This window comes from Symphalangus syndactylus, chromosome 18 (assembly GCF_028878055.3).
Source record: "Symphalangus syndactylus isolate Jambi chromosome 18, NHGRI_mSymSyn1-v2.1_pri, whole genome shotgun sequence".
Lineage (NCBI taxonomy): Eukaryota > Metazoa > Chordata > Mammalia > Primates > Hylobatidae > Symphalangus > Symphalangus syndactylus.
In genome coordinates this window covers 73,458,204-73,485,868 of record NC_072440.2, presented here as the reverse complement: position 1 = coordinate 73,485,868, position 27,665 = coordinate 73,458,204, and the positions used below count along the sequence as shown (strand labels likewise).

The following is a 27,665-nucleotide window of genomic DNA, read 5'->3' as shown; positions in this document are numbered from 1 at the left end:
AATCCTCAGAAGCTTCGGTGCAGGGACAGAAGGCAGCGTTTTGAAGTCGTCGGCTTTAGATCCTCTCCGCAGTACTGCGGGTGTGTGTGTTGTGATTCACCAGGCAGATGTCCAAACAGACAAAGCGAAACCTTCCTTCAGGGGTGAGGGAGAGGGCTGAGTGAGTTTCCAAACGGCCAGAAGTTGGGAAGAGGCAGGTGGGCCTTAAGCGCCCCCAAAACTATGATGTTTCATGCGCTCCTTCTCCCCTTGTTTTGCAGGGAATTTCAAAGGTCTGTGCAAGCAAATCGATCACTTCCCAGAGGATGCAGATTATGAAGCTGACACGGCAGAATATTTCCTCCGTGAGTGCACACAATTGTTTTTGTCTCCGTCCTGGTGGTGGACCCTGCCCTTCCATCCTTCACAGAGTCAAGGACCAGGCCTACCTAGAGGCCCTCATCACAAGAGGGCAGGAAAAAGCTGAGCCTCTCTCCTTTCCGGAGTGCAGACCTTCATACATGCTGTTCCCTCTGCCTGCAATGCCCTTCCCTCCCCATCTTTGTCTGGCAAACTCCTACTCAGTCAACCTCCAGGTCTTAGCTAAAACATCACCTTCTCCTGGAAGTCCTTCCTGCCTTCTGCATGGGTTCCTAGAGGACTGTAGTTTTTCATGCTGTGGGGTCCTTGGCTATTTGAGTAACCATCTCCCAACTCTGCTAGGGTATGGAATCACCCTAGCATTCACCATTATATTCTCAGCCCAGTGCTTGGCATGTAATAAGTGCTCAGTGAATATTTCTTGAATAATTGAATGAAGTAACCCACCAGGCAGTGCCAGATTGGAACTTCTAACGAAAATAAAAAAAAGAGAGAGAGAGATTTTTTTCTTCCCCCGAAAGTCAAGTAAGTCAAAGTTAAATCCTGATGTAACAGCTGCGATCTTAAATCCACCTGAGACATATTATCAAGAGAAAGTATTCTGAGGCTCCAAGGAAATGTCTCAAGTATCAGCAAAAACTAACAAGGCTACCTATTCCCTGAGAAAGGGATTTCCAAGAGAGGGGCTGAGAGTCCTTGAGGCCTGGGACGGCAAAGCCGAAGGTTCTCAGGCCATCTCTTTGGAAGGAGGTTTGCTCTCCTCCCAGGAGCAACCCTGCCTCTGCTCCAGGCCCTGCCACCTCCCCTCCCCAACAGCACAAGGGTTGCCATTGCCCTCAGATCACTTTTATGAAACATGTAGGAGGCATTTTATTATATAGATTGCCCCTGTCTCTTTCAATAATTACTTCTCACATCAAGCCCAGCTCTCAGGTCAGCCTGGAATCTGGTTTCATTGAAAAGCCCATGGAATGTAAAGTCAGCCAGGCAGCTAAGAAGAAAGAGGGAGGGAACACGATGCAATTTTTAGATTCTTTTTTTTAAAGGAAAACATATCATACCCTGCTCATCATTTCCTTTTATGAATTCCTTCAAGACGTTGCTCTTAACTGGAATTCCTAAAAGGCCATTTGGTTGTGGTTACCTGTTACCTGTGACTGTGTCTGGGGTGAGGCTGCAGGAGCCCAGCTGTGCAGTAAACGTGGGTTGAGCTCCTTCTGGGTACTGGATCCTGTGCTCAGTGCTGGGGAGGCCAAAATGGAGGAGGGCCTGCCCCCAAGAAGAGCACAGCCTGGCAGGGAGCGCCCTTGGAAAAGCAGCTCAACTTGGGAGACACAGCATGGCAGAGGTGAGGCCTGAATGTAGAAGGGGGAAGCCAGCAAGCAAAGCCAAGCCCCACACTGGGAGCCACACTCCCGGAGCACAAGGCTCACCAGGTGGAGCTCGAATGATGTCATGCTTTATCTGCTAGGCAGTAAGCGCCTGGGGGCAGGAAACTTGTCTCATTCATTGCTGCCCTTATAACAGCTCAATGAATGCTTTTTGTTAAGAAGAGATAGAGGATTCTTCAGTGGCAATTCCTAACAACTCAATGCCTCCATTTCCTTGTTTTTAAGAAAGAAGAGCATAGAGCATAGAGTATTTGGTTCATTTTGGTGTCCCTGGACAAAAGACTTGGACTGAGATTGGCAACGCAGGATTCTGAAGGTCTGATTTGAGTTGACTTAATCCAACAATATTTTTTGAACATCTGTAACAGGGGTTGGCAAACTTTTTCTGTAAAGAATCAGATGTTGAATATTTTAGGCTTTGTGGGCCATGCAATCTCTGTCCCATTTACCCAACTCTGCTCTTGTGGCCACTGACAATATGGAGGCACATGTGTGGCTGTGTTACAGTGAAACTTAACTTGATTTACACAACCAGGCAGCAGTCTTCATTTGGTATAGTTTGCTGACTCCTGGTCTATAAAATGCTAGCCCTGGGCTGGACAACAAAAATAATTCTTTAAAGCTGGAAGACGTGAGTTTCTATCATTCTCTACGAAGTTCCAACCTAGATCTTGAGAGAAGCTGGAAGACGGGGATGATTTTTCTAGAAGGATCCCCTGCCCCCACTCCCTACCCCAGCTTCTGATTCAGAAGCTCCTCTGGGGCCTCCCTGGCACCCTGCATGTATCTACAATTCAACCCTGACCACACTTTGCCGCAATGTCACTGGTTCACACTCGGGATCCCCAAGAGACTATGAGCTTCTTGAAGGCAGAGCTATGTCCCATCCATTTCTGCACCCCAAGCACCCAGAAAAGGCCATGGCAGGGAATTTGACCCAAAAAAGCACTTTGATGACTGAGCAATGAAGTGACTGGGTGGGTGAAGATGTGCACACTCAAGTAAATCATGGTCTAATGCCCCGAGATCAATGCAAGCAACAGGCTTCCAGAGGAAAACAGCTGGGCCTCCATTCACCAGAGGTAGGCAGGTGGCTCCCAGAGGTGGGCAGAGCTTAGGCTGAAGGAGGCACCTGGGGTGGGCAGGGCCTGAGTCCACTCCTAGTTAAGGTCTGTCAAACCCATCTGCACAGCTCATCTGCCGCAGGGAAAGCTGTGAGGGGGCAGAAGCAGCCCCTCTCCCTGAGGGCTAGCCATCTGGAGGGAGACCTACGGACCTGATGTTTATGCTGCATGCTGGAATAGAAGGAAGTATGTGGTACTGAGGGAACCTGTCCCCTAACCCAGACCAGAGGAGGTCCTTCCAGAAGGGTTCCCTAGAGAAGGTGGCACCAGAGCCGATTCATTCATTCATTCACTCAAGAGATATTTACTAAGCACTCACTGAGTGCCAGCACTATTGTCAGTCCTGGGGATCCAAGAGTGAACCAAAGAGGGCCAGTGCCTTCGTGAAAGTTACATCCTAGTGTAAGAAACAAGTAATAAGTGTGAAACACCCTGTCCCTGCCCTCTGCACCCTGAGATAGTTTTGTTGTTGTTGTTGTTGTTTATGAGATGGAGTATCTTGCTCTTTCATCCAGGCTTGAGTGCAAGTGATGCCAAACCTCTGCTTCCTGGGTTCAAGCAATTCTCCTGCCTCAGCCTCCCGAGTAGCTGGGATTACATGCGTGCGCCACCATGCCTGGCTAATTTTTTTGTATTTTTAGTAAAGATGGGGTTTCACCATGTTAGCCAGGCTGGTCTTAAACTCCTGGCCTCAGGTGATCCGCCTGCCTCAGCCTCCCAAAGTGCTGGGATTACAGGCGTGAGCCACCGCGCCTGGCCCCAGCTGAGATAGTTTCTGAGTGGTCTGGGAGGGGTTGGAGAGTGGAGAGTGATGGGGGAGGGGCCAGTGGGTCCTGAGGGCATGTCACTTAGATAATGTGGTCCCACAGTTTCTCTGAGTGAAGAAAGGGAACCAGGTAAGAAGATTTCTGGGGAAGAGAGTAGCTGATGGAGAGAATAGCAAGAGCAGAGTCCTTAAAGCAGGCACAGAGCATCATGTTTGAGGATGAGAGGGGTAGCTGGTCCTGCAGGAGCCCAGTGCAGGGGTGGAGTGGGGTCCTACAGCGGAGACAGCAGAGGAACCCAGTCATGTGGGCCTGGGACCAGAGGGAGACCTCAGCTGTCATTCTAAGTGTGATGGGAATGACCGATTTAGACACGTCAGCCTGGCTGCTGTGGTAGTGATGGTTGGAAACAGAGGCAGGGAGCCCAGGATGGGGTGGGGTGGGGGGCAACCAGAGTGTAGCCATGGTGATGGTGAGAAGGAAGGAGATGTTTGGGAGACAGAGCTGACAGCAGCAGGGGTGGCCACTGATGGGGCATGGGCCATGGGGCAGGGAACAGATTTCAGGATAGGGACGGAGGTGAAAGGAGAGGGAAGGAACAGTAAAGCAACTCTTCTTTCTCCCCAAAAAGCAGATTCCAACCCATGTAGAGCATTTCCTAAGGGACTTGGGGCTTGTTTTCCAGGTTCCCAAATAGCTCCTCAATTAATTCTTTTTTTTTTTTTTTTTTTTTGTGATACTGAGTCTTGCTCTGTCACCCAGGCTGGAGTACAGTGGTGCAATCTTGGCTCACTGCAACCTCTGCCTCCTGGGTTCAAGTGATTCTCCTGCCTCAGCCTCCCGAGTAGCTGGGATTACAGGCACCCGCCACCATGCCTGGCTAATTTTGTTGTATTTTTAGTAGAAATGTGTTTTCACCGTGTTGGTCAGGTGGGTCTTGAACCCCTGACCTCAAACAATCCACCAGCCTTGGCCTCCCAAAGTGCTGGGATTACAGGCGTGAGCCACCATGCCCAGCCCTAAATTAATTCCTCCTGGAAGAGCAGAGGTGTGAGCTGGATGGGGCACAATCCATGCCTTCCAGAGTATTCCTAAAACCAAGACCTCTGCAGAATGAAGAACTGGACCAAGCTGAGCCATGCCAGGAACGCACATTGCTGGGGCCCCTTAAATTTCCTATGAAGTCACATGGTCCATGAAACAGATGTAGCATCTTCCTTCACTTGTAAGTGTGAGCAATTCACACACTCCACAGATCTTTCTGGAGTGGGCCCCCCTGTATGCCAGGCCCTCTTTGAGGTACTGAGGTTATGGCCCTCAGGGTACCTGCAATCTACAAAAAATCAAACTAACAAGTGAATGATATAACATGTTAGACTAAGATAAGCCCTATAGGAAAAAAAAAAATCAAGCAGGGACGGGAGATGGGGAATTCTAGAATAGGGATGGGATCAAGAATGAACAGTGGCCGGGCATGGTGGTGGGTGCCTGTAATCTCAGCACTTTGGGAGGCCAAGGCGGGCAGATCACCTGAGGTTGGGAGTTCGAGACCAGCCTGACCAACATGGAGAAATCCCATCTCTACTAAAAATACCAAAAAATTTAGCCACGCGTGGTGGTGCATGCCTGTATTCCCAGCTACTCGGAAGGCTGAGGCAGGAAAATCATTTGAACCCAGGAGGCAGAGGTTGCTGTGAGCTGAGATCATGCCATTGCACTCCAGCCTGGACAACAAGAGCGAAACTCTGTCTCAAAAAAAAAAAAAAGAACAAACAGCAAGTGCAAAGGTCCTGGGTTGGGAGCATGCCTGGAATATCTGAGGAACAGGGCTGAGCCCCATAAGACAAGAAAGGAGTGAGCAAGGAAGGGCAAAGGAAGAGCAAGTGTGGAGAGCCCCAAGGACCCTGTGGGTTGCAGCGAGAATTTGGGGCTTTGTTCTGATTGACGAACACTATCTCACTTTTGAACAGGCTCTGGCTGCTGTGTTCATAAGGGACTGAAATCGGACCAGGGCAGAAGCCGACAGAAAAGTTAGAACTCTGTTGCTATAATTTAGGCAGGAGGTGATGACAGCTTGAACCAGAGTGGTAGCAGTGAAGGGGGTGAAATAGGATCCATGTTGAAAATATTTCCAGGGCACCGCACACAGGATTTTCTGAAAGGCTGAATGTGGATTTCGAGGCAAAGGAAGGAGGCAAGGATGGTGCCAAGGGGCCATGCCCATGGGGGAACAACAGGTTGAGACTGGGGCTCAATATCAGACATATTCAGTTAGAGATGCCTGTGGGACTTCCTGGGGCAATGTCATGGGCTAGGTATGGACCTGAGGCCAGGGTTCACAGGAGAGGTCCTGGCCAGAGATTGTGAGTTTTCGCGTTGTTGGCAAGTAGGTGGTATTTAAAGCCATGGGACTCAATGAACTCACTGAAGGAGTGGCACAGAGAGAGAAGGGGAGAAGCCCAGACACTAAGCTCCAGGACACCACGAAGTCTTAGGGGCCAGGGAGATGAGGACACTCCAGGAAAGGGGGCTGAGCAGGAGTGGCCAATGAGGTGTCCGGGGTAACTCCCACCATCCTTGCTACACCAGCTGGACTGTGGATGTAGAGCAGAGAGGGAGGACAGAGAATGCCAGAAGGGCATGGCTGGACAGCAGTTCAGAGCTCATCTCCTGGGGTGGAAAGGACAGTGGGGCCACCGCGCTCAAGCCAGCAGGCCAAGCTTAAGACGTTGTCCAGCCTCTTGGAGGGCCTGGCAGAAGGAAGGCACTCAATATCTGATGGAAGAATGAATGAATGAATGGACACTCTTACTCCCCAGTGCCTATGAGTAACTGAGGAATCCCCCAGCCTCTCCTGAACCACACTGATAGAGAAACAGCTATAGGAGCCCCTCATCATCACCCCGGGCTCCATAAAGGCATGACCAATATGGACTTTGCCCCACCTGTAACTGGCTTACCCAGTAATGAATGTGACTGGACTGTTTCTCCCAACCAGCGCTGTGGGCCCATGGAATGTGTCTGCTGTGGCGGCCTCCATATCCTCTTCCCTCATTAACCAAAGATTGAGGAGCGTGGTGAGGAACGAGGCAGTGGTGACCAGGGTGTGACTTCTCTTGAATGTCAGGGGTGCATCCATGTGTCTGTCTTTGTGTATGAGGGCATGAGTCTGTGCTGTGTTCTGTGTCTTTCGGTACTCGCATGTCTGTGTGTTTGAGTGTCCGTGCCTGGATGTGTAAGCACTTGTGTGTTTGCACGTGTCTGTGTGTGTGTGGGTCCCTGTGTGTTGTATGTGTGTGTGTATGTGTGCGTGTTGTGTCCAGGAGATGGGAGTTGACATTTCCTAGCTGTCCTATTGTGATTTGGAGTAAGGGAAGAAGAATCAGAGGAATTTGGCTTCCTCCAACAGTCATGTATTAAGCACCTACTGTGTGCGAGACCCCAAAATCCACTCTATTGTGGCCACTCATAGTCCAGGACTGTGGGGTATGGTCAGGTCTCTCCACTCCATATTCAGAGCCTGGGGCTGGAGGTGTGGGTGAGGGGCCCAGGGCTGGCTACTGTCTCTGACGTACTCCCTCCAGGGGGTGTGTCACAGGCCACACACACAGACAGGCCTCAACAGGTGGATCACCAGGCCACATTCCATAGCCAGAAGTGGACAGAAGGGGGAAGGGAGGCAGGCCCTCAGCAAAGCCGATGCCCCCACTCAGCTTTCCCCAACACACACAAGAGAGGTACACCTAGTTGCAGTTAAACTTGACACCTCCCCAGGGATTCACTGACCATCTGAGGATGATGACAGGAAGCCTGGGGGAAGCCGGCAGCAGGAGTGGAACCGAGGAGGGAGGCAGAAGGCGGCTGAGGCAGGGAGGACCCACGTGAGGGGCATCTGTGGGGTGAATTTACAGAACTTGGACACCAGTGGGAGGCAGGCTTTGGCACACTCGGGGCTTCAAATCCAGCTCTGCCACTTCCCGGTGAACCTCCCTGGGCCTCCGTTTCCTCACAATGGGGATGATGTTCATTGTCATCTTCCTATCATTGCCATGAGGATTAAAGGAGTTAGCGTTGGGCAGCTCTTCCCACCTGCCCCGAGTCCCAGTGAGCATTCAGCAGGCATCTGCCACGATCCGTGTTCACTGTTGCGTCCCATTGCATAGCGATGAGGGCAAAGAACAAAGAGGAAACAGGGAGGAGACATAGGCGCCCGGGGAGGGCTTCAGTTTGCAACAGGGTGGTCAGAAAGTCCTTGTGGCAAAGGTGACATTGGAGCAGAGACCTGAAGGATGTGAGGAAGTGTTTGGGAGGTGCAGATATCCCGGAAGAGCATTCAGGCAGAGGGAACCACCAGTGCAAGGCGTCTGAGGCTGGCGGGTTCATAACAGCCAGGACGCCCTGTGATAAGCAGAGGGGCAGGCAGGTGGGAGAAGGGGTGGGGACCAGGACTCGGGAGCCTCTGCTTTCCCCGGAGATGAGACCACCACAGGGGCAGGCATGGTCTGATGTCCAGGCTACCAGTATCACTCCAGCTTCTGCAGGAGAGGGAGACCACTTAGGAGACCACAGCTATCCTCCAGGCTCAAAAGGCAGGTGCTTGGGCCTGGTAGTGGAGAGGTGGCTGAGAAGGGGTTTGATTCTACATGTATTTGACAGGACAGCCGGCAAGTTTTTTTTTTTTTTTTTTGAGACAGAATTTCACTTTTGTTGCCCAGGCTGGAGTACAGTGGCATGATCTCAGCTCACTGCAACCTCCACCTCCTGGGTTCAAGTGATTCTCCTGCCTCATCCTCCCAAGTAGCTGGGATTACAGGTGTCTGCCACCATGACCAGCTAATTTTTTGTATTTAGTAGAGACGGGTTTCTACCATGTTGGTCAGGCTGGTCTCAAACTCCTGACCTCAGGTGATCCACCTGCCTCGGCTTCTCAAAGTGCTGGGATTACAGGTGTGAGCTATCGTGCCCAGTTGAGCTGGCAGCTTTTACTGACAGCCTGGATGGGAGAAGTAAGAGAGAGGTCTTGTGGATGGCAAGGAGTTCTGGCTGGCAGATGGGGCGAACATTACTGCCCTTCTCTGAGGCTGGGAATGTAGGACGAGGCTGCTGTGCGGGGAGGTGACCACTCTATTGCCAGTCTGTTTCATCTTGGTTTCTGTTACGGAATCATCTTCCCACGGACTGTGAACAGCTTGAGGACACCACAAGGAGTGGCTGCAAATAGAGTGTCCTCCTCCCACCCATCCACCCCCTCCAGCACAGGGCCTTTCCCAGGATCAGGCCCAGGAGAGGTTTGCTAAGTGAATAAACAAGGTACCGCTCGCCCTAGGGCAGCTGGTATGTTCACCCTCTTCCCAGAATGAGGTCAGAGGAGCATATTGGGTCTCAAGCTGAGCCAGAGCCACCCTTTCCAGCCTCAGACAGTGCCCCTTCTCCCCATTGCCCCTCTTTCCCCACCTCCACCAGTCCCACCAGGGAACATGAGCCAGGGAGGTGTGGCGAGACCAGGTGTCAAATCCTGAGCTTGTTACTTAGAATAAAGGGCCTGAATTCAAGGGGTGCTTCACTCTGTGACCTTTGGCAAGTTACACAACTTCTCTGAGCCTCCCGTGAACAAGTGCTTTTTTAGGTCTCCCCAGAGCCCCAGTGAACAGCATGAGGGGCGTCTACCAGGCTTCACCCGCCTAGAGTTTTAGAAGTGTAATGATCCATCATTCTAGCATTTTTTTTTTTTTTTTTTTTTTGAGATGGAGTCTTGCTCTGTCACCCAGGCTGGAGTGCAGTGGTGCCATCTCGGCTCACTGCAACCTCCGCCTCCTGGGTTCAAGCAATTCTTCTGTCTCAGTAGCTGGGATTACAGGTGCACGCCACCACACTCAGCTAATTTTTTGTATTTTTTTTAGTAGAGACGTGGTTTCACCATGTTGGCCAGGTTGGTCTCGAACTCCTCACCTCAAGTGATCTGCCAGCCTTGGCCTCCCAAAGTGCTGGGATTACAGGTGTGAGCTACTGCACCTGGCCCCTCATCCTAGCTTAGGATCACCCAGCCCCACCGTCCCATTTTACAGATGAGGGAAAAACGGAGGCCCAAGAGGGAAAATGACCTGCCCCAGCCCGGCACACTTTCTGGGACTGCACCCTGGGAGCGTTATCCAGGTCCCTTATCCTGCTACCTGTCCACTGCCCAGAGCTGTCAGCCCCTTCTAGAAAACATTGCCATGAGGGGGCTTCTGAGAGACATCCCCGCCAGAAGTCATCACAACCAATGTGGCTAAAACTATTGTGACCCCATCCCATGGTTAGGAAACATCTAAGCTGCCACTTGTACTCACTCACATCTGCAGAACCAGAGCAAAATGTTCCCCAAAAGCCACCCAGCCTTCCTGAATGCACACTGGCTGGCAGTTTCTATTCTGTCCTAGTTCATTTCTTTTTTTTTTTTTTTTTTTTCCCAAGATGGAGTCTCACTCTGTCACCAGGCTGGAGTGCAGTGGCATGATCTCAGCTCACTGCAACCTCTGCCTCCCCGGTTCAAGCGAGTCTTCTGCCTCAGCCTCCCGAGTAGGTGGGACTACAGGCCTGCACCACCACGCCCGGCTAATTTTTGTATTTTTAGTAGAGGCCGGGTTTCACCATTTTGGCCAGAATGGTCTCGATCTCCTGACCTCGTGATCCGCCCGCCTCGGCCTCCCAAAGTGCTGGGATTACAGGCGTGAGACACCGCGCCCAGCCCCTGTTCATTTCTTTAAGGGCTGGTTGCTATCACTACACCAATTTCATGACCTAGTAATGAGTCACAACCTGCACTTTAATAAACAGCAGCCTCAGTAACCCAAAGCCCGGTGAGAGACAGCAACAATTTGCTCCGCTGGAATGATGACTACGATTTGCTGGTGCTCCTCGTATACCAGACATTATTCTCATTGCTTCAAGTGTGTGTACTCAGTTACTCCTCATAGCACCCTGTGAGCTAAGTGTGCTTGTGATCTCCATATGGCAGAGGGGGCAGCAGAGGCCCCCGGGGGACCAGGTCACAGCTAGGAAGATGGACTCCGGCAGCCTTTCTCCTGAGCCTGTGCGACTGGTCACCAATCTCTACTGACAGCAGGAAGCAGGGACGTAACCGGCATCCTGCACAGATGGTACTCCCCAAGTTAGCTCTCTGGGCTCCCAAAATGCTTTTCATGTGCTATTATATATAGCACACGTTCATTGAACACTTGATGATGTGCCAGGCCTGACACTTGAAACATTATCTTAATTCATCTTCACAACCACCCTATGAGGGTGAGATGACCAGTGTCCCCATCACACAGATGGGAAAGGCAAGGCACAGAGGCTACACAGCCAGTGGGGGGTCCAGGAGGAGACCCCAAGCAGACTGCATCTGGAACCCATGCTCCAAACCATAGCATCTGACTTCTCTTTCTCCTTCTCACCCACCATCTTTGTTCTCCTCTTTCTTCTTTGAGCTCTTTCTGACTCTCTCTCACACACACACACACATACACATACACACACACACACACACACACGCACACACAGAGGCATTTTGGGGTTTTTTTTTTTTCCAGAGGTTGTTGGGGAACATGTGGTGTTTGGTTACATGAGTTAGTTCTTTAGCGGTGATTTGTGAGATTGTGGTGCACCCATCACCCAAGCAGCATACACTGAACCCAATTTGTAGGCTTTTATACCTCACCCTCTCCCCACCCTTTCCCCCTGAATCCCCAGAGTCCATTCTATCATTCTTATGCCTTTGTATCCTCATAGGTTAGCTCCCACTTATGAGTGAGAACATACAATGTTTGGTTTTCCATTCCTGAGTCACTTCACTTAGAATAATAGTCTCCAATCTCACCCAGGTTGCTGCAAATGCCATCAGTTCATTCGTTTTTATTGCTGAGTAGTATTCCATCATATGTATACCATAGTCTTTATCCACTCATTGATGGACAGGTATTTGGGTTGGTTCCACATTTTTGCAATTGCAAATTGTACTGCTATAAACATGCATCACACAGGCATTTTTTGAAACGCATCCCTTCTCATGGCCATTGGCTACACCAGCCAGCACAGCATGGAAGAAGAAGATGGGAAGAGATGCCCAAGAGACTAGAAAGCTCCTTGCAACCCAGCAGGTCTGTGCAGGTCTGTGACTGTAGACTGTATCCCCTAATGCAGATTGATGCTAATGACCCTAATTCCTCCTAATGATGAGTCAAATCCCAGATGTGATAAGAGCTTAACACTAGGTACAGAAAATAAGGAACCCTCCCCCTACATACCTGATTACGGTGACTATTTTGATTCAAGGTCATTACTCGCACAGGGAACAGGTAAGGCAGCAGCATGGCCTGGCTGTGTGGGCCCTGGGGAGAGGTCTTGATGGGCACAGGACCATCAATGAGGGACGGGGCCTTAGAGATCATCTACTCCAACCTCATCAGAGTGCAGATCTGAGGCCAGAGAAGGGACAGCACACGCTCAGGTCCCGTGGAGAGCCAGGCAAAGAGTGCACAGCAGGCCCAGGTCTCCTGACCTCCCCCCGTTGTCACATCCCCACCCCCACTGACCACCAGCCCACCCTCCTCCGCTGCCAGACACAGTGAGCAAGCCTCGGGGCCCTGAGTGCCCTGTCTGGCCCGGCCTCCGGCTATGCCCACCATGAAGCACCATGTCACAGTGTGATGGCCACAGAGGCTGGGGCCCACCGAGGCACAAGATCACAAGATGATTTGTCTAGGGAGTTTGGCCAAAAAGCAGATTTGCAAAGAATGGATAGCTCAGGCCACCCATTCCAGAAGGCAAGATGTCGCTTGCCTCCTGGGCACTTAGGATACTCTTTATTTCTGTCACCCTCATAGAAAATAATAAATTGCTCATAGTTCACTGACATCCTGCATTTTCTAAAGTGTCCACATTCCTCTTCCTGCTTAATCCTTGTAACCCGTTAAGGTAGACGGAGTTAGGATTTTCATCTCCATTTTACAGAAAAGGAAATAGGGGCCAAGGAACACTATTATTTGCCCAAGGTCTTCTTGAGACGGTCACTAACCATTGGGGCTCCCCAAGCCTCAGTCCTAAGCCTCTCCTCATCCATGGGCAAGCTCTTCTGTGTGTCTGTGAGATAGCTTCAACCCAGACGGCACCCCTGTGCTCCGCATCTGCACACCCAACTGCCCCACCCACACTCTATGTGCACATCCCCAAGGCATCTCAAACTCAGCATGTCCAAAGCCAAAGCTTTTGATCTTCCTCCTCTACTCTCTTTTTTTGTTTGTTTGTTTTGTTTTGTTTTGTTGAGACAGAGTTCTGCTCTTGTCGCCCAGGCTGGAGTGCAATGGCGCAATTTCGGCGCACGGCAACCTCCACCTCCCAGGTTCAAGCGATTCTCCTGCCTCAGCCTCCCAAGTAGCTGGGTTTACAGGGATGCGCCACCACCCCTGGCTAATTTTGTATTTTTTTAGTAGAGATGGGGTTTCACCATGTCAGCCGGGCTGGTTTCGAACTCCTGACCTCAGGTGATCCACTGGCCTCGGCCTTCCAAAGTGCTGGGATTACAGGCGTGAGCCACTGCACCCAGCCTCCTCCCCTACTCTCTACTCACTGCTAGGCTGGGTCCTCTCCCAGTGCCTCTAAGTGGTTTTTTCCACCCAGCTGGCAAGTCTGAAACCTAGAAGTTATCCTCAATGCCACCCTCTTCATTACCCATATCCATCCATCAAGCTTCAATTCACCTCCTAAACATCTCTCAAACACATCTGCCTCTGTCCATGCCCTTTGTACCTACCCTGGCCCAAGTACCAGTACCGCCAAGTACCAAGTACCAAGATGCCAGTACCACCAGCATCACTCCTCTCTGATCAGCTGCAGTAGCCTTCTCACTGCTTCCCTGGAGCCACCCTTGACCCCTTCGTAATCTGTTTGCTTCTTAAGATGCAAATCAGATCATGACAGCCCTGCCTGTTCTAAGCCCTTTAAAGTTTCCCATTGCTCTCGGGATAAAGCTAAGCTCTTTAGCTCAACCCATGAGGCCCCACGTGGCCCGGACCCGCCTGCCTCCTCTCCTTAGGTGCTCCCCACACTCCTCCACTGGCTCCTCGTGATCCAGTCTTCTTCCAGGTCTCTGAACGAGCCATGCCTCCTCCACCTCCAGCTCCTGCTGCTTTCTCTCCCACAGCCCTGCCTTCATTGTGCCTAATTAGCTGCTCCTTATTCGCCAGAGGTCAGCTCTACCACCACTTCCTCAGGGAGACCCATCCTGATCCCCACATAAGCTCAGAGGATTCTTTGAAGGGCAGCAAAGTGTAGAGCCTGAAAAGAAGGGAATGCAGTGGTTAGACGCACAGACCCTAGAGTCAGACTGCCTGGATTCACAAACCTTGAACAAATGGCTTAACCTCTCCTTGCTTCAGTTTGGTCTCTGTATAGTGGGGATAATTAAAGTACTTATTCAGGCCATGTGTGGTGGCTCATGCCTATACTCCCGGCACTTTGGGAGGCTGAGGCAGGCATATCACTTGAGGCCAGAAGTTCAAGACCAGGCTGGCCAACATGGTGAAACCCCGTCTGTACTAAAAATACAAAAATTAGCCAGATGTGATGGCACATGGCCTGTAATCTCAGCTACTTGGGAGGCTGAGACACAAGAATCACTCAAACCCAGGAGGCAGAGGTTACAGTGAGCTGAGATCATGCCACTGCCCTCCAGCCTGGGCGACAGAGCGAGACTCTGTCTCAAAAAAATAATAATAATTAAAAATTAAAAAATAAAAGCATTCGATTTGAATCCAGGTCTATCACATTTCAGAGGCCATACTATTATATGCTGCTTAAGATAATGTAATAAGTAGAACTAAAATAAATTTTAAAAATAAAAATAATATAAAGTACTTACTTCATAGAGTTGTAATGAGAACTAACAAGTGTATGTATGTGCAGTGTTCAAAACAGTCCTCGGCATACTCTAAGCTCTCTGTGGACATTAGTTGTCTACATGTGATATTAGCCTGTCACGTACCCTCATGGTGCCATATAGGTACTTTTCTTTCATAGCACGTTATCCAGGCTGTGTGATTATCTGATGGCATACATGTCCTTCACGAGAGTATAAGCTCTAGAAAGACAGGAACCAGGCCTGTTTTGCACCCCTCATGTCTCTCATGCCAAGACCAGGCCTGGCACAGTGGTGGGCACTCAGTCCAAATTTGCTCACTGGATTCACAGCTAGCCTAGAGCAAAGTATCTCCCTGCTCTGGACCATGTGGCCTTTTCCCCAGTACGGAGTATACTCTTGGCCACAGCTGGCTAAGTATGACTAGCAGGCCAAATCCAGCCCATCCAGCCCATCACGATTTTTTTTTTTTTTTTTTGAGGTGGAGTCTCACTCACTCTGTCACCCACTGCCCAGGCTGGAGTGCAGTGGCTTGATCTCAGCTCACTGCAACTTCTGCCTCCTGGGTTCAAGCGATTCTCCTGCCTTGGGCTCCCGAGTAGCTGGGACTACAGGCATGCGCCACCACACCCGGCTAATTTTTGTATTTTTAGTAGAGATGAGGTTTCGCCATGTTGGCCATGCTGGTCTCGAACTCCTGACCTCAGGTGATCCAGCCCCCTCGGCCTCCCAAAGTGATTTTGTAAATAAAGTTTTATTGGAAGACAACCACGTTCATTTGTTTACATATTGTTTATGGCTGTTTATGTGCTACAACTGCAAAGTTAAGAAATTGCAACTGAGACCATATGGCCAGCAAAGACGAAAATATTTGCTGTCTTTCCCTTCACAGAACAAGTTTGCCAATGTCAGCTTTAGGCGTGTGTAATCTCCTTGAAGCCAAAGCCCATGGCTTCATGGGGCTGGTATGAGGTTTACACCACTCTTAGAACAAGGCCTGGTACAGGGGAGGGGCTCCATAAATGTTGGCACGTAATGTGAAGTGCCATATGCTTACTCATAGGAGACCAGTAAATATTTGTTCATTAAATAAATCAGATATTTCCTGACTCTTGTGATAGATTTTGGCAACAAGACCACACTTGGCTTTGTAGGAAGTCAGGATAGTTTATAGGGAAGTTATGTCTGGACTGATGTTTTGGGAAGAGGGACCTCAGAAATAAAAATTGCTACCTTTTACTGTTCACCTTCCAGTGTGAGACACAGTAAAAGGTAGGACCCAATTTAATTCTTTTTTTTAGACAGAATCTTGCTGTGACGCCCAGGCTGGAGTGCAGTGGTGAGATCTTGGCTCACTGCAACCTCTGCCTCCCGTGTTCAAGCGATCCTCCTGCCTCAGCCCCCCCGAGTAACTGGGGCTACAGGTGTGCACCACCATGCCCAGCTAATTTTTTCATTTTTAGTAGAGACGGGGTTTCATCATATTGGCTGGGCTGGTCTTGAACTCCTGACCTCAAGTGATCCACCCACCTCGGCCTCCCAAAGTGCTGGGATTACAGGTGTGAGCCACCGAGCCCAGCCCCAATTTAATTCTTATAACAGCACTTCTCAAACTTTCATATGCATGAAAATCTTGCTCTGGGGATCTCATTAAAATGCAGATTATGACTCAGTTGGGGTAAAGAGCTGAGGGGCGGCATTTCTTTTTTCTTTTTTTCTGAGATGGAACCTCGCTGCAACATCTGCCTCCCGGGTTCAAGCGGTTCTCCTGCCTCAGCCTCCCAAATAGCTGAGATTACAGGCGCTTACCATCACGCCCGGCTAATTTTTGTATTTTTAGTAGAAGCAAGGTTTCGCCATGCTGGCCAGGTTGGTCTCGAACTCCTGACCTCAGGTGATCCGCTCACCTTGGCGTCCCAAAGTGCTGGGATTACAGGCATGAGCCACCACGCCTGGCAGGGCTGCCTTTCTAACCAGATGCCAATGCTGCTGGGTCTCAGGCCACACTTGCAGCAGCAAGGCCTTACAATATTCCTATAAGCTAAAGGTTATTTTTACTATTCCCATTTCACAGGATGGGGAAACTGAGGCTCAGAGCAGTAATGACCCTTGCCCAAGGGTCACACTGTTGATAAGTGACAAAGCCAGGATTCAAAGTCAAGTGTGACTAACTCCAAAATCCCCATTCCGTTTGTGACACTACCCAACCAGAAATACCTCCTTCAAGAAACTTCTCCAATGTAGGAGTCCTCGCTTGCTCCTAAACCAGCTTCCTGCCCACCTGGATCTGGGCCCTGCCAAGGCTAGTGGCCTAAGCATGGTGCTGGTTGCCCACTGTTGCTTTTTTTTTTTTTTGAGATGGAGTCTTGCTCTGTTGCCCAGGCTGGGGTGCAGTGGCCCGATCTCAGCTCACTGCAACCTCCGCCTCCCAAGTTGAAGCGATCCTGCTGCCTCAGCGCCCCCAGTAGCTGGGACTACCGGCACGCACCACCATGCCCGGCTAATTTTTGTATTTTTTTCAGTAGAGACAGGGTTTCACCATGTTAGCCAGGCTGGTCTCGAACTCCTGACCTCAGGTGATCCACCCACCTCGGCCTCCCAAAGTGCTGGGATTACAGGCGTGAGCCACCGCCCCTGGCCTGTTGCCTTCTTTCTGGTCAAAGGGGCCTCTTCCAAGAAAGGCCAGAGCTTGGGGCTGGCTCTGCTGTGCCAAAGAGGCTTCTGTTTGTATTCCCCACTGGTGGTCATTATTTAGAGCATGTCATATGCTGCCTTGGTGGCTTCTGAAGCCGTTCTGATTCCTCCACATTGCTCTTTGCTGGCTGCAACCCAGCAGACCCCTCCCTCCTCTCCTGCCGCCCTCCATCTTGTCCACACATGCCTGGCCTCTGGCTGCACACACGCATGCATCCCAGGTCCCTCCGCTGCCGACGCTCCCTCCCCCTGCTGGCAGGAAGGCTGAGCTGGGGCATCCGGGTTCCCACAGCAGATGGGGCTCAACTGGAAAAATCAAGCCCTGGGCTGCTGTGAGTCCATTTGCTGTGAGGGCACAATTGGGTCGGCCACCTGCAGGCATCCTGTGGGTAATAAGAGCCCACTTTCTTGGAGGGGGAAGGCCACAGCCTTTCTTCTGCCTGTTCCTCTGAGCTGCTGCTGCTGCGCCTCGGAAGCCACACCGACCTCTTTCTTTCTTTCCTTCTTTCTTCTGTCATTCCCCTTTGTGGCTGGCCAGGACCATGTCCACATGGAAAGGGCAGAGCTATTAGAAACTATCTAACGGCCGGGCGCGGTGGCTCAGGCCTGTAATCCCAGCACTTTGGGAGGCCAGGTGGATCACCTGAGGTCAGGAGTTTGAGACCAGCCTGGCCAACATGGCAAAAACCCATCTCTACTAAAAATACAAAAATAAGCCTGGCATGGTGGCTGGCGCCTATAATCCCAGCTACTTGGGAGGCTGAGGCAGGAGAATTGCTTGAACCCCGAAGACGGAGGTTGCAGTGAGTCAAGATGGTGCCACTGCACTCCAGCCTGGAGTATAGAGCAGGACTGTGTCTCTAAAACAAACAAAAAGAGACCACCTAAGGGTCCATACCCCATGTTACACAGGAGAAAAGCAGAGGAGGTGAGTCACCTGCCTTAGCCACACAGTAAGTGAGTGGCACAGCTGGGACCCAAACCCCGTTCTCCAGGCCCTGTGGCACCCACCCTTCCTGGGCTCCTTGGAAGCCACATAGGGAGACTACGGGGTGCTCCAAAAGTTGAGCTGGTCTGGATATGAATCCTGGTTCACTAGCTGGGTGGCAGGGGAGTTTCGGTCTCTGAACCTCAGTTTTCTTGTCTGTAAATTGGGACAAAAAAACACACCCTGCCGGACTGTTATGAGGATGAAATTATATCATATATGTTAGGTACCTGCTCAAGACTGAACACCGAATGGGTGCTTAACAAATATTCTATCTCTTCTCCTGGGTTTTCAATAAGCTGTCACCATCCTCATGTGCTTATAAAGATGAGAGTTAAGGTGGCTTTTTAGTCATGCATGTCTGTCACGCGTGGGTGTGGATGTGGGTGTGTTTGGGCTGGGGGATCAGGTTAGGGATACAGCGTGTTGTCTTAGCAATGATTTGCAAGGAGAGAACACCTCCCTGGGGTCTGTGGAGGGAGCAGCCCCATCCCGCCCAAGAGAAGGAGGGTGCTGAGGCTGCAGAGTAGCCCAGCCACCCCAAGCCCCCATCCTCCCACCCCTGCTTCCCTATATGCAGCTTGGTTTTGCCCCAAGAGCTCTGCCCTTCTTCAAGTCCCCCCGAAATAACCCACTTACCCATTCGTGAACTATGTAGACTATGCTGCAGATCCATGGCAGGGACAGAAGAAGAGTTTTTACATCACACACATCTCAGCAAACTGCCTAAAATCCCCTTTTAACACCTGTAATCCCAACACTTTGGGAGGCCGAGGCGGGCAAATCACTTGAGGTCAGGAGTTCAGGACCAGCCTGGCCAAAATAGCGAAACCCCATCTCTACTAAAAATACAAAAACTAGCCAGGTGTGATGGCGCACACCTGTAGTCCCAGCTACTTGGGAAGCTGAGGCAGGAGAATCGCTTGAACCCGGGAGGTGGAGGCTGCAGTGAGCCGAGATCACACCACTGCACTCCAGCCTGGGCAACAGAGCAAGACTCCATCTCAAAAAAATAAAAATAAAAATAAATTTTAAAAAAGAAAAAGAAAAATCCCTACAGTTCTGTATAGAGAAATTCTCTTCTCACAGATCCTTCTTGAACACACTGCCACCCAAAGGGGTGGAGACGGGGATGGGGATAAGAGAAAGCTCCACTCCTGACACCTTCCCCTCCAAAACCAACCTCCCTGACCAGTCCCTGGGCTTGGACAAAGGGCCCTGTAATTATCAGGACTCAACTTCCTTAGAAACCACTTAAGCAACACTTAAAGAAGACATCTTTGGCCGGGCACGGTGGCTCACGCCTGTAATCCCAGCACTTTGGGAGGCCAAGGTGGGCAGATCATGAGGTCAGGAGTTTGAGACCAGCCTGGCCAACATAGTGAAACCCCGTCTCTACTAAAAGTACAAAAATTAGCCGGGCATGGTGGCGCACGCCTGTAATCCCAGCTACTTGGGAGGCTGAGGCTGAGGCAGGAGAATCACTTGAACCCAGGAGGCAGAGGTTGCAGTGAGCCAAGATCGGACAACTGCACTCCAGCCTGGGTGACGGGGAGACTCCGTCTCAAAAAATAATAATAATAATAAGACATATTTTCCCTCACCCCTGCCTCAAGCCGGCTCTGCCTCCTGCCTGGCCCATGGCTCCCAGGACACGGAGCTGGGTCCTGAGGTCACTCACTGCCTATTCGAATTTGGACAGGAAAAAAATGTTTTACTTCGCAAGGACACTTTGTGAAGAGCTCCCCAACACCTCTGGGTCCTCATTCAGGTGCTGCTCCTCCCACAAACACATGTAGCCCCAAACTCTGCCCTTAGCCGCCTGCCCCTCTTTTCCCCCATCTACCCCCAACTGTAGGAGCCCTGGCCCTCACCTTCTGTTTCTCCCTTTTCATTACCATATTCTTTCCTTCTCCGGTCCTGTTTGTCAGTCCCTATCCAGAAGGGTTTCTCTTCTTACTTTGTTTTCTTTGCAATGTGCCTGTTCCTTCCTTCTGGACCATGACTCCACATTTATTCACTTAATGAGCTTCTATTGGCAGCCTACTGTGTTGTTGGACAGAGAGGATAAAGACAAGAAACTTTTTCTTTGTAAAGCCACAGTCCTTGTCTCATGACCCGTGGTTCATGGTGGAAGCATATGTATACACAAATATTTATTATAATATCATGCATTGAATGTTTATTATAGACACCAGAAACTTATCTAAGTGCATTGCCTGAATCAACTCATTTAATCCTCACAACAATCTTAGGAGCTTGGCATTATTACCATCCCTGCTTTACAGATGAGGAAACTGAGGCACACAGAGGTGAGATACTTTTTTTATTGCACAGCTAATAAATGCTGCAGCCAGACTCAAATCCAACCCATGTGGTTGCACCTAACCACTATACCACACTGCCTCTCAATGTGCCCAAGGGCCCCAAAGCGCAAACGAGGGAGCTCATAACTTTGCCTAAGGAAGTCAGGGAAGGCTTTACAGAAGAGGGGACTTCAAACTGGGTTTTGAGGGATGAAGAAGAGTTTGCTGAGTGAAGAATAGGAAAGACATTCCAGTTGGAAGCTCTGTATTTCAAAAGTCAGCAGCATGAAATGACATGTCGTGGGAAGTTTGATGTGGTGAGACAAGAGAGAACATGAGGACTGGGAGCCGTGGGAGCTGGAAGTGGGCAGAGGCCAAGTCACACAGGGCCCTGTGTGCCTGACAGTGTGCTGGAGTTTGGCCCTGGAGGCAGTGGGGAGCTCCTGCAGGGCTGTGAGCTGGGCAGTGGCCTGCTCGCTATCTCTCCCTCCTTAGGATTGCAAAGCAACCTCTTCTCTAAGGCTGTGTCCATAAACCCCCAGCGCCTCAGGGCTGCTCTCCCACCTGCCTCTGTGTGCCTCAGTCTCACAGCCATGCCGTTCTCTTTCTTCCTGACCCTCTGTGTTCCACAGGGGCCGTGAGGGCCTCGAGCATTTTCCCGATCCTGAGTGTGATTCTGCTTTTCATGGGTGGCCTTTGCATCGCAGCCAGCGAGTTCTACAAAACTCGACACAACATCATCCTGAGTGCCGGCATCTTCTTCGTGTCTGCAGGTAACAGCCACCGATCCAGTCCTGCCACTGGGAAGAGGGCTGGGGTCTGGATGCTCAGGGGCCACGAGGGCCTGGCAGAGAGATATGGGGAGAGAGGAGAGGAATCTCCAGGACTTGCACTAGGTCGTGTTGCAGGGGAGGAAGGTGGTGGTGGGGGCTCCTGTCCTGTAGCAACGCCTGAGCCTGTATCAAATTCTCCAGGAGCATCCCCATACCCCATCTTCTTCCCACCACTTGAAAAAAGGCCCAAATCCCCACTTCCTCTCAGAGTACTTGGCCAATTGCCACTTACCCTTTCCCCTCCCGGTGCAAGTAAACCCATGAGGAGGCTGGAGAGAGGGCACCCAAGTGCCTCGCTGTTCCAACCCCTATGGGATACTCAGCTTCACCTTGGAAACCGAGGGTGAACTCTCCCCTCACTGTTCTACTCAGGTGGGAGCAGGCAGGCACCCACATCCAGATGTCTGAGCCCAGTTACATGACAGATGAGTCACACTCACTTCAGATGCCAGAAAAAGAACCTGGGTGTAGCCTGAGCCATTTAATAAGAATGACCAACATCAGGCCGGGTGCAGTGGCTCACGCCTGCAATCCCAACACTTTGGGAGGCTGAGACAGGAGGATTGCTTGAGCTCAGGAGTCCGAGACCAGCCTGGGCAACACAGCGAGGCCTCAAGACCGCGCCACTACAAAAATTTTTTTCTTTTAATCAGCTGGGCATGGTGACGCATCCATAATCCCAGCCACTAGAGAGGCTAAGGTGGGAGGATCGCTTGATCTCAGGAGTTTGAGACTGCAGTGAGCTATGATCACACCACTGCACTCCACCAGCCTGGGTGACAGAGCAAGACTGCATCTTAAAAAAAAAAAAGGAACCACCAACATCTAAGAGTATGCACATGTATTCACCCATTTAACCCTCTCCGTGGCCCTAAAGAGTAAGGCTTAACCTTACTCCTATTCTACAGATCTGGAAACTCAAACCAAGGTTACCTTGCGAAGGCTCTGAACGCAGGCCAGCCTGGCTCCAGGAGCCTGCCTTCACCCGCTGCTACACCAGCTTTGAAGCCCTGTGCAGCCTTAAGCAAGTTCCTTAACCTCTCTGTGCTTGTTTCCTCATCTGTGCCTTGCTTGAGAAGCACCAAGCAGTGAAAGCAGGTAGAGAAGGCTCAATGAACAACATCTATTATTAGTTACTTAGCGCCTTGTGAAATGCCTCCCTTCTCCCGCCCTGCCCATGTCTGTTTCCATTAGCGCTTCCCTTGTGGCTCTCTCTGAATGGAAAGATAAAATGTTAAGGGGAAGCTTGCGATGTCCCTCTACACCGCCCCACCTGTTCATGAAAACGCGGGACCGGGGAAGGCCCACACAGCTGTCCCCGTCCTTTACGGCTGCCCTGTGGCCGACTTCCTGAGAAACTAACGTCCTTCTCTCTGATCCCCCACCCTGACACCCTGCGCCCCGCAGGTCTGAGTAACATCATTGGCATCATAGTGTACATATCTGCCAATGCCGGAGACCCCTCCAAGAGCGACTCCAAAAAGAATAGTTACTCATACGGCTGGTCCTTCTACTTCGGGGCCCTGTCCTTCATCATCGCCGAGATGGTCGGGGTGCTGGCGGTGCACATGTTTATCGACCGGCACAAACAGCTGCGGGCCACGGCCCGCGCCACGGACTACCTCCAGGCCTCTGCCATCACCCGCATCCCCAGCTACCGCTACCGCTACCAGCGCCGCAGCCGCTCCAGCTCGCGCTCCACGGAGCCCTCACACTCCAGGGACGCCTCCCCCGTGGGCATCAAGGGCTTCAACACCCTGCCGTCCACGGAGATCTCCATGTACACGCTCAGCAGGGACCCCCTGAAGGCCGCCACCACGCCCACCGCCACCTACAACTCCGACAGGGATAACAGCTTCCTCCAGGTTCACAACTGTATCCAGAAGGAGAACAAGGACTCTCTCCACTCCAACACAGCCAACCGCCGGACCACCCCCGTATAAAGACCGCGGGCCTCGCCAGAAGACCGCGGGAGGAGGGCGCGGTCCCCGGGGGCGGGGCGGGGCGGGGGGGGGACCCAGACCATGGGCTGGGAGACCTTCCAAAAGCAAAAACAAACAACAAAAAAACAAAAAAACAAAAAACGAAAAAACTCACACACACACACAAAAAAAGAGAAAAACATAACAAGTAAATTTAAAAAAAAAGAACAAAATATAAGAGGAACAAAGAAGCAAAACAACAGGAAATGTGGGAAAATATAAACGAGGGAAGAAAAACAAACTTTAAAAAAAAAGCGAGAGGGATAAAAAATTAAAAATAGAAAATAAATCTAAAAGAAAATGCATGATTTCCCATGTACCATTATTTTAACATTTAATAAAAATCAATTTAAATGAAAAAATAAAAGGGAACCAAGATAACATTAAAGCAAAAAAAATGAGAACAGAAAGGAAAGGGGATGTCCTTTGTATTTTTCAGGGTTTACGTTACTTTTTTTTTTTTTTAACGCGGGGAGAGTTACTTTTCTGTTCCCTTTAACCCCCAGCGGGCCCTGCCTCCCTGGGAGAGTGGGGGGCGAGACTCAGGGGCCCTGGGGCCAGGTGAGCCTGCAGTCACTGCCAGGTCCCTGGAGCCCCTGGGTAGGTGCCCCAGGAACGCCAGGAAGGCTCAGGGCTCGAGCCGGCTCCGCCTAGCATTGATGGGGCAACTGTAGGCCTCCAGGTGACCGAGCCCTTGTCCCTCCTCTCCGTTAGGGTGCCTGGAGGGGGGTACACTTGGGGCTTGCCTGGCTCCAGGTTCCCAGTCCTTAATGCTCCTTAACCCACTGTGATGACTTCCTAGGCCTTGAGGAAAGGGAAGGAGAGGGGAGGCTGCCGGTGGCTTATCAAGATGCCGGAAACCCCAGAATCCTCAGGGTGAGCCTCTTGGGGTCATGTCCCCAAGCTCCTGTCCTTGGGGTCAGGAGATGCCCACCCCCCGGGGGACACAGCTCTCCCTCCTCACCCCTCACCTCAGGGCCACCTGATGACCCTGGGGCGATGGTGGACCCCCGACTCATAAGCCCCCCAGTCCCCTGGGAAGGGGGTTCATTGACCCTTTGGGGGTCCTTGGACTCACTGATGCCCCCTTGGGGCCCAGCGGGTTCAACAATGACACTGCAAAAAGGTTTCTTTTTACAAAAGAAAAAGGAAAAACAAGTGATTTTTTTTAATAAAAAAACCACAGACTATAAATAAATGTAAATATAAAATAAGTGGATTTACTTGCAAGAAAATCAGATAGTATTTTTCTTTTAATTCTTTTCCAGCTTTAAACTGTGAAAACAAAAAATGGGGCGGGGTGGGGGACTTAAACTTTAGCAGGGAAATTGTAAAGAAAAAAAACAGAAAACGAATATACAAATCCATTTACAAAAACAAAGCAAAACCGTTGTGAGAGGTGAGAGCTGGGCTTGAAGGTTGGAGGGAGTAGGGGAAGGTCCCAGTGAGCTGCAGGGGGTGTCTGTGATGGAAAGGTGGCTTCCTCAGACCAGGAAGGTGCTGTGAATGGGGGAAGACAGAATCCAACAAAGAAAGAGACCACCCACCCCACACGCACACAGGCACGTTCACACACACATACACAATCCACTTAGCCCAGCACTGCAGTCACTCACAGGGACACACTCAGTCTCAACCCTTCCATCCCATACACAGCCAGGGGTGTGGCTCAAAGGAAATTGACTCATGCCCTCCAAAGCCATGGACCACAACAACTCCGCACTGGCCTTTGTGTTCATTCACGCCCTCCCAACACAGCACACACTTGAACACACACATGCACACATACACACACACACACACCACTCGCATGCATGGGAAGGGCACCCATCTAGAATACAGGACTGGATTCCGGAATTCCTTGCTGCATGGCCTCTCTGGGCCTTAATTTTCCCCCCGTGTAAGCATGTGGATTGACCCAGATAAGTACTAAAGGCCCATTCTTGCTCTATGTATCTGTGACTTAAGATTTGCCACCTGCCCCGAGGATATGCCAGGGATGACCAGGACAGCTGCCATCAAGCCCCCAGGCTCATCATCAGTCAGCCTCTCAGACACACATACACACACCATATACCTCCTCACTGTGCTCCCCAAACCCCTGCCCCCACATCCAATGTCAAAGCAAAAATACACACATGTGAGCAAACATAACGCTGTTCAGGCAAAGAGTGGAAAGACGCAGGGGTCCCCAAAGCCCTTCTTCACTTTGTGTCCCCTTGCTGCGATCATGGAGAGTTAAGGAGGCTTCCTTGGGAGAAGAGATCTGCCACCAGGGCTTTCCCAGTGTCTTTGGGGGTCTGTGAAAAAGAGGATCCTCCGAGGTTTACTGGGAGGGCTCAAGGCTGAGGGAATGGAGAGGAAAATTTTAGCAGTTCCATCCCAGTGTAAGGACCAACCCCAAAAGTTAAACTTGCACCACAGACTAAAGTTCAGGGGCATCCTGTGTTTCTCCCCTTTCTTTCCCAGAGTGACAAGGGCCAGTTCAGACTGACAGAAATCCAACAGCTTTCCTGAGCTGGAAATTTCAGAACAGCCTGCAAGTCACTCCCAGGTGACTGAAGGTCAAGGTGAGGCGCCCTGCCTCTGCCTGCGAGTCTCCCTCGGTTTGCATTTTTCTTGACACCGGCATTTCCTGAGGTTGAGCTCTCTGGGGAGTTCTAGAGAATGGCTAGCAAGGCTTTTTGAGCTTGCACATCTCACCTGCCTTTCCTGTCTTTTGCCTGGGAAAGGAAAATTATTTTCCCAGGTCAGCACAGGGCAGAACATCGGCCAGCCCACCCCAGAAGTACAGGGGGAGGTCATGGGCCCTGGGGCAGAACGATGGGAGACAATTCAAGGTGTGGTAACAACAACCAGGTTGTCCTCAGTCTGGGCAGAAACTGAACTCTACCCCGCTCCCACCCCAATCTTGCCCGCCATCCCACTAGATTCCAGACCTAAAGGGATCAAGGACAAGAGCAAAGGGAGAAGGGAGAGGCCTCAAGAAAACTGCACCCAAGCGGGCACTGTCTGAAGAGAAAAACTAGCTCCAGTTCTCTGAATTGTGGCAGAGCGTCTGGGAAAAGCGATCAGTGCTTCTTTCCATGGCGCAAGGCCTGGGTTCTGGGTCTGCTTGAAGAAAGCCACTGGGGTGTGGGGTGACATTGTCATGGCTGAGAAGGGGCTAGGGGGTCTGGAGGGAAGGAGCCAGGACCGGAACTGCAAGGGCGTTGCTTCCCAGGGTGTGGATGATTGCTCATGTCCAGCTCAGACCAGTTCAAGAAACTAACCTCCATTTATTTTCTTGGTGAGTCCTTTTTTTTTTTTCAGACTGTTAACAGAAAAAAAATTTTAAAAAGCAGAAAACTGAAAAAAAAAAATCCTGGTACATGAAATAAAGATTTTTTTTATAGCTTGGTCCTCACTTCAGTGAATTTCTTTAATTCCTTTCCCAACTCCTGGCATCCTATTTAAAACAATCCTAAAGCTACAGATTATTGGGGATAAGAGGTTTAGATGCTGTACAGTAGGGTGTCCCCCCACTCTCTAGATCATGAGTTCCCTATTAAATATCCTTTAGGGATACTTGCACGCCTCCAGTGACAGCGGGCTCACCCCCTCCAAAGATAGCACCAGCCAGTGCTAAGCAGCACTCTTTGGCAAAAGTCTTCTCTGCACACTGAATTTTAAGCCACCTCTTCCTTCACACTCCAACAACACTGAATAAATCCCTTCCCTTTTCAGCATGACAGCCCCTCAGATATTTGAAGACAGAGAGCATGACGTCCTTGAGTTTTCTCTTTTAGAATAAAGCAGCCCCACTCAACATCCCAATTACACTCCAGGGTTTCCATTTTCCCCTGTGAAGTTGTACAGTTTGGAATGGTCATGACCCTACCAGTTTACTCAGGGGGCTCCCTGCATAGGGGTGCCCCTCAGGAAGAGGGGAGCCATGGAGTGGCAGAAGAATGGGGAGGGTCCCTGGGACTCTCTTAACTTGAAGAGATGAGAAAGACAAGATGGAATGCTAACAGGAGGATTTGACCTTTGACATCAGAGAAAGGCCCATTGGAAGGATGACCTGTCATGCCCCAAAACAGCTGTCTAAGATAACAGTGCTATCTAAGATGCGGGGGGAAGCATACTCACTGTACAGCTCTCCTGGGGCTCAAGAGAAAGGAGATGGCAAGCAGATGACACCTACACGCCGCACAGATCTAAGAGAAGGTAAGCCCTGTACCACGTGGCCCGGAAAAGTCTACTCTAGAAGGGTCCAATGTTCAAAACTCCCTGTTCAACTCAGCCTCATTCTGCTGGGGCCACACCACCAAGCCCCCACCAATCTCA

At 50.8% G+C, this 27,665-nt stretch overlaps 1 protein-coding gene and 1 long non-coding RNA gene across 4 annotated transcripts in view; one reads left to right on the top strand and one right to left on the bottom strand.

Annotated features, from left to right (window-relative positions):
- The window catches only part of CACNG2 (calcium voltage-gated channel auxiliary subunit gamma 2), a 141,312-nt gene extending 114,582 nt beyond the window's left edge, over positions 1-26,730 (top strand). For 2 of the 3 annotated variants that reach the window (XM_063623795.1, XM_055253418.2), the window contains 3 exons: positions 261-344; positions 21,154-21,294; positions 22,762-26,730. In XM_063623795.1, the coding sequence (XP_063479865.1) occupies positions 261-344; positions 21,154-21,294; positions 22,762-23,297 (761 nt within the window). In that variant the 3' untranslated portion in view covers positions 23,298-26,730. The remainder of the gene's footprint in view (positions 1-260; positions 345-21,153; positions 21,295-22,761) is intronic. The other variant, XM_063623796.1, reaches the window with a different exon arrangement.
- The window catches only part of LOC129468212 (uncharacterized), a 234,011-nt gene that overhangs the window by 177,456 nt on the left and 28,890 nt on the right, over positions 1-27,665 (bottom strand). The gene's annotated exons all lie outside the window — the stretch shown is intronic.